This window comes from Oratosquilla oratoria, chromosome 8, assembly GCF_046742065.1.
Source record: "Oratosquilla oratoria isolate Oo_2021 chromosome 8, ASM4674206v1, whole genome shotgun sequence".
In the NCBI taxonomy this organism is placed as follows: Eukaryota; Metazoa; Arthropoda; class Malacostraca; order Stomatopoda; family Squillidae; genus Oratosquilla; species Oratosquilla oratoria.
The window spans coordinates 36,200,508-36,207,137 of record NC_134784.1 but is presented as its reverse complement, the minus strand read 5'-3'; the positions used below and the strand labels follow the sequence as shown (position 1 = coordinate 36,207,137).

At 44.2% G+C, this 6,630-nt stretch overlaps 1 protein-coding gene across 1 annotated transcript in view; it reads right to left on the bottom strand.

Moving 5' to 3' along the window:
* LOC143027693 (uncharacterized) overlaps positions 1-3,426 on the bottom strand; it is a 45,934-nt gene extending 42,508 nt beyond the window's left edge. Inside the window, exon 1 of the mRNA XM_076189144.1 lies at positions 2,130-3,426. Coding sequence (XP_076045259.1) covers positions 2,130-3,296 — 1,167 coding nt within the window. The 5' untranslated portion in view covers positions 3,297-3,426. The remainder of the gene's footprint in view (positions 1-2,129) is intronic.
* Between the last annotated feature and the right edge of the window lie 3,204 nt (positions 3,427-6,630).

Sequence of the window (6,630 nt, the reverse complement as noted above, 5' to 3'; positions counted from 1 at the left end):
ATGCACGTGCAAACACAAGGGTATTGGAAGTACAAACATGTACTATCCATTTGGGTCAGCTCTCACACACCAAACTAAACGTGGCGCAGCCACAACAATTCTCGACTGTGTTAACAGGTATCAATTCAGCAATATGTGTGTGTGTGTGTGTGTGTGTGTGTGTGTGTGTGTGTGTGTGTGTGTGTGTGTGTGTGTGTGTGTGTGTGTGTGTGTGTGTGGTGTGTGTGTGTGGTGTGTGGTGTGTGTGTGTGTGTGTGTGTGTGTGTGTGTGTGTGTGTGTGTGTGTGTGTGTGTGTGTGTGTGTGTGTGTGTGTGTGTGTGTGTGTGTGTGTGTGACGCTCCAATATATGTGGTAACAACATATACTACAGCTAATAACGGCAATAAAGACAACCACCATATCAATACGATTTTTAGGGGTTCATAGTGGGGTATTCTTGCACTTTCAACGGTCGCTAGCGTATGCCAACACGAAAATTATCTTTTTTCCACATGCAAGTGATCTCTCGAGCGTGCGTACGTGCGTTTGTGTATGAATAGCCAAGTTGCCATAAACGCACCCGAACCAAATGTGATCTTTACCGTGTTTCCTTTCCAATCGATGATCACTCCTGGTATGTTTGGTTTCAGTCTGAAACTACATTGAATACATCAATTTCTTTAGCCACTACGCCAAGCCAACAATTGACAATTGTGGCATGGTGAACTTGATGGTTAAATAAAAATAAAATTAAGGTAACTATAGAAAACGGAACTAGTCTTATGGAACCATGTTGCCTATGGTCGTCTCTATTCTCATGTCTCATAAGATTGTTGTAATGCTTGAACGCGTCTTGCGTGAATGTACATTAAAATATATGATATATTCACGGCACGGGGTCTTGTAAGGGCGCCCAGTGCATCTACGCCCGAAAAAAAAAAACATGACGTAACTATCATGTACGTCCCGATGCATACACATGGACACCTTTTGCCTTGTGGGAGCGAGGGAGGGAGGAGGTGGTCATCGTGGTGCATTCTCAGGCACCGTGCATATATATATGTACTTGTAGATGGTGCTCCACTCTGATGCTATACGTAGAGTATGACGTCAGCTGGGAAGTAGCTTTCCATGAGTGGAAAGTCGTCGTATCCATCCGCACGATAATGTCGTCCTGTAACCCACGAGAAAATCGGATTCACCGATCGTCATGCCAGTTATTGGAAGGCGTACTCGGGTGAAGACTTCGCACCCAATGAGGGATGTATAAAGTCGTTTGGCCTTACTTAAAATGGAACAACAAACTTTCCTTGGTGTGGACGTACCCAGGCGTTCACAAGATATGTTGGCAGCAACATGAGACAGACATGCAGCGTGACAGAAAATTGTTACGTGAATGAACCAGACACGTTTCCGCTACAATAAACTCGCATCATGTGCAACCTAACCATAAAACGTAACTGTACCGTCGTCACATGACTTCTACAATGCGCATGTGCTAAACGCAGTGTTCCCTGGTGGGAAGTGCGCCCATGTGCCTCGCCAACACGGGACATCCTCTTCGGCCCGAGACGGGACCTAACCTCCTGACGCCTACACGAAGCTCATGCCTGACTCGCAGCTGACGATAGACCATCGCATTCTACTGAATACAGTACCTTGTGCTGAAAGGGTAATGTTGCCTTGACTATGGTGATGCTCATTACTGATTCGATATTGGTTAACACCTATCAATACGGTTCTCCCTTGTGGCAATTTTAGTTTGTCCTGGACCATACGATGTCATATTTCAAGCAACACCATCCGCTGTACCTAATGGGCCACCCATGACCATTCTATTCAACTTAAAAGAAGCCCATCATCATGTTGATTGCATGGTATTTGTCATGTCAAAAACATGTAATGTCAATGTAGTGTGTCTGCATTGTCAGCAGCATAGGCCTAAAAGAAGGAGTTGCTGGCATTCACACAAAAAGAGGAAAACATCGCAGGTAATACCAGAACAGGGTGTGCAACATGCCTTTCTTCATACATCAAATGACATTCGGGAGGCTATGTACAGATGACACGCTAGAAGTCGTAGCTGGCTGCTGGGGGAGGGAAAATATATATATATATTATGACCTGCTACTCCGCTGTACCTGCTCACCTTGTTCCGACGCGACCTGCCCCTGGCCGCCTGATGCAGATCCGGCGTATCGTGCAGGCGGGGTTGTGGGGCGGGGAGGGGTGTCTTCCTCCTGCCGACACTACTGCTGCTGCTGCTGCTACTCCCACCGCCACCGCCGCCCACACCGCCGCCACCTCCTTTACGTCGCCGCCCTCGATTATCCCTAGAGCCGCGTCGTGCTCCCGCGACCGCAGCATCGTCCCGCAGTCCTCCGACACCTGCGTACTCGCCCTCCTTGGTTGGACTCTCGAGATCCTCCTCGACATCATCATCATCATCATCGTCGTCTTCGTCGTCGTCCTCGTCGAGCAAATTCGGCGTAAAGGTTGTTGCGATTGTTGAGGCTGGGTTGGAGGACAGCTGCAAAGTGGAGCCTAAGGCGTTCTGCTGCTGTTGCTGCTGCTGCGGCGGCGGTGGCGGCTCTTGTTTCGGGTGCTGTGGGGCAGCGGGCGCCTGCTGCTGTTGCTGTTGCTGTTGCAGCTGCTGCTGAGCGAGAGGCGATGCTGGCGGACTGGAGGAGTCCTGCTCTTGTTTGGGCACATACTGCCCCACGCTGCTGATAGAACCCGAAGTGGCATTGGACGAATTGATGATAGTAGTGGTCGTGCTGGAGGCTGTGGTCGCGACAGTCCCACTGCATTCACTGGGGTGAGGTAAGACGTATGTAACCACGGTGTTACTTCGCTGTGTCGTCTCTACCCGTGACAGGGTCCCAGCTCGAATCTCTCGATGCAAGTACACGTCCAGTCGGTCATTGAGGCGCTCCAGACCCATCTGCTGCAACTGGAGTGCGATGTGCTCCTTCGTGCCCCCAAGTGGGCCGCAATTGGCCACGGCTGTCGTCAGGGCGCGGCATGTAGCTTCGCTGTTCATCACATTCACTTTGGTGCGGATGGGACGTCGTTTCACGCCCGCTGTCCGGCTCCATGACGCGGCCACGCGGTACGACGTCGCACCTTTGTATTCCACACGCAATACTTCTTCGCTTTCAACAAGCTGATCTAACGCTGCATCGGTCGCCGCCTCCGACATAAAGTGTTCGCGTCGGACTAGCCATGCTATTTTGCGAGCACTCGGCCGCACCCGACGTGATCTCAGAACACGAATCGCGTTTATGATGATATCCTTGTGCTTGTTCGACACCATCGCAACTACACACAGAGAACACTGCCACAAACAGATTACAAACCCACTAAGATCACGGCCGGCAGTCGCACTCCCTCCCCTGAAACCAGCGTGCGACAAGTACCACTCGCTCAGCTGTTCTCCCGCCACCGGCCGCACCCACAACGCATGCGCACTTAGAAACTTGACTTGATGCCAAACACCGAAATAGAGAATCTAATTTCTTTTTTAGAATTTTTATTCCCCATCATATTGGCATAATGTATTAATTTTATATATTATATGTGCCTTTTTAAATACATTCATGTTAAAAAATAGTGACAGACAAATAACTACTTCGCATCAAAAATGAACATCATCATACACATCCAAGCTATGCATACCCTCCACTGCGAACGTGGTCTTTCTTGATGTTTAAATTCACATTACTTAAATTTAGCGAACCAGTTCAGTTGGTCATTATCAATGAATACATTAATTGCTGAATATTAGATGGCATAATACGTATATTGGAGGTGTAGTATACCTAAAATGTTGTCTGCTATGGTGCAGAAAACGGGTAAAGCTAAATCAATCACTTTGTCGCAGTGGCCATGTCTTTCTGTTGACCGGCAGGCACGGCCACACATGTACCAGTTACAACAGCTGTAGGACCAGTTCCTTATCATACTAATCTTCAAGTCGTTATGGAATCGGATTCAGAACATCCAAGCAAAAATAGAATGGCATTCAAGTCGGCATAAACTGTAAAACTCACAAACACACGCTGAGCATTGTGTACTGAGGCGATGGCGGTAAAGGCACAGTCCAGCTCAGGATTGTTGCCATTCCGTCATATGACGCAAATGTGCTTTTCACAGCCATGCCTCGGAATCGTACAAGTTCAGTTATAAGAATCGTACGTAAACAAAAATATAATATTTCTTTAATCTGATCAACAAAGAAATATAATAATACTAATCCTTTAGTACAGATAAATTTCTAAATACCATAACTCGCAGGAGCAGAAATCTCTAAACTGTTTATCATGGAGCTTATTTTTTCCGGTTTCTTCATCCCATGAAAAACTTATGCTTTTTCGCATGCCATATGCACCACAGATAAACTGAAGTACGGTTGGGAGACAGGAATAACAGTAACTATGCCAGAACCTGTGACGACAGTAAGCGAGGCGCCGGTCGTCAATACGGAACAAGTTGCGCGACGGAAGGCAGGCAGGTTGGGCTTGGAGGGGGAGGGGGAAAGGGGGGGAAGCGGGAGGGATGTTCTGGCGACGGGCGACGGCGGCCACACGGCGCTAGCCGAACGCTCGCTCGCATAGGCAAGCACGGGTGTTCATTCGTACACGGTTTTAGTTCCATGCCCAGACCTGTCACACTGGCCAACCCAACTTCCAGGGCCGATTAGAAATCCCAGTTCTATTGGAAACTGATCACGTGAATCGGACACACCCCGTGAACATGAATCTCTGTTGCATTCCACAAGGAATACACAATGCTGCTTCACACATCAACACTTCAACAGTACATCTCACTAAAGAAACGATTGCAATATCACGGTCACCGATATTTTCGCTGTAAATAAGACCATATACCAAATGTATATGAAAAAGGCATCGTTGAAGAGGTTTTGTCATGGCAGATAAGTGTGAACAGGTGAGCATATGTATACATACATACATACATACAATACATGCATACGTGCATACATACATACATACATACATACATACATACATCCATACATACATACATACATACATACATACATACATACATACTGCACATACATGCATACTGTACATACATACATACATATATACATACATGCATACACACACATATAAATACATACATGCATACATACATGTGTGTGTGTGTGTATGTGTGAACCCGTTGCCCCAGGTCTATTGTAGGAGAACCACGTTTCCTACGTAGCCGGCAGCAGTCACCGGGTTGGCCCAGAAGTCATCCAAGAAAGACGTGTTGACTGGGTGGGGCATTATAGGATGTTGTGCTCTGTGTGTGGTGATGGCATGTTGTCCGTGTCCAGGCCTACTCAATGTTGGTGCTCTCACAGTGCTGGGTGATTGGCTAGAGCGCATTCGTGCTAATGTGTGTGTTAGTGAGAGGGATTTCTCGGCTGGGGTTATATCCGAGGGATCAGGTGGAGTTTGGAGTTAGATGTTGGTTTTGGCGTGCTTATTTTGTGATCTGTATACGATTTTTTTTCTATTATTATTAACGTGTTGTAAGGTACATGTGGTTGTTGCAGATGCGTGATGTGGATTGGTGGGTGTTGGCGGTGGGGACCATGTCTTTTCCATGCCTTTTCGCCCCTTGGTATCTCCGCCCTCTCTCAGTTCGCTCCAAACCTTGGACATTTCGCCACATGAAATAAAAGTCTACCGATGCAGCAGTTGCCTTAAATCATGTTTATGATGTTTATGAATAAATACAGCAATTTTCAATGGGTTTGGCGGAGGGATTTTGATGTGTGCCAATAATTTACCAACGGAGCTATAGTTTTCATACTGACAGCTCCTTATGATTCTTCTTTTCTTCTTATGTTATTGTAGAGCTTTTGCTTATGTTTTCTTTTTTCATCCACATTTTATATAATATTCATTTATGTTCTATGATTTTTTCTTTGCGATTGAAAGTAAAAATAAAATTATAGTTATGCTATTATACAATATTTTCCTTCCATTGAAAATAGAAAATAGTATTATGCAATACTTTATTATAGAACATTATATATATATTATATTATATTATATATATATATATATATATATACATATATATATATATATATATATATATTACATGCTAATACAATGAGTGGCAGTAATACATCAATCAGAGTATAATATTCTATGTTGTTCCTTAATGATTTAACAAACGCTTATTGCAACCTATTCCACAAAGAACTTAATTTTGTTTCCTGTATTGTACTCCAAGCACAAACTCTCGACATATCTGCTTAGCATGACGTTGGCCAATGAGGTGCAATAAGTGAAAAATGTAATTAGAATGATCATATAATTGAGTATAATATATATTTGGTGTTTAAGATATATAAAAGACGATTTTCTTTTTTTTTATCAAGGGTGGGAGCTTGGTTTGGTTCTATCTGGGCGCTTCTGTTTATTTATTATTATTTTTTTTTAATACAGTAGTTATCCCAAGCCTAAATGTATTACTAAAAGGAAGAAGTCTTGTAGAAGACATGTACAAATTTTAAAAGAATAAATACAACATTTTTAGTGCATGTATGTATGGTATAAAAAGTAATCTAATAATATATATATATATATATATATATATATATTATATATGTATATATGAATATA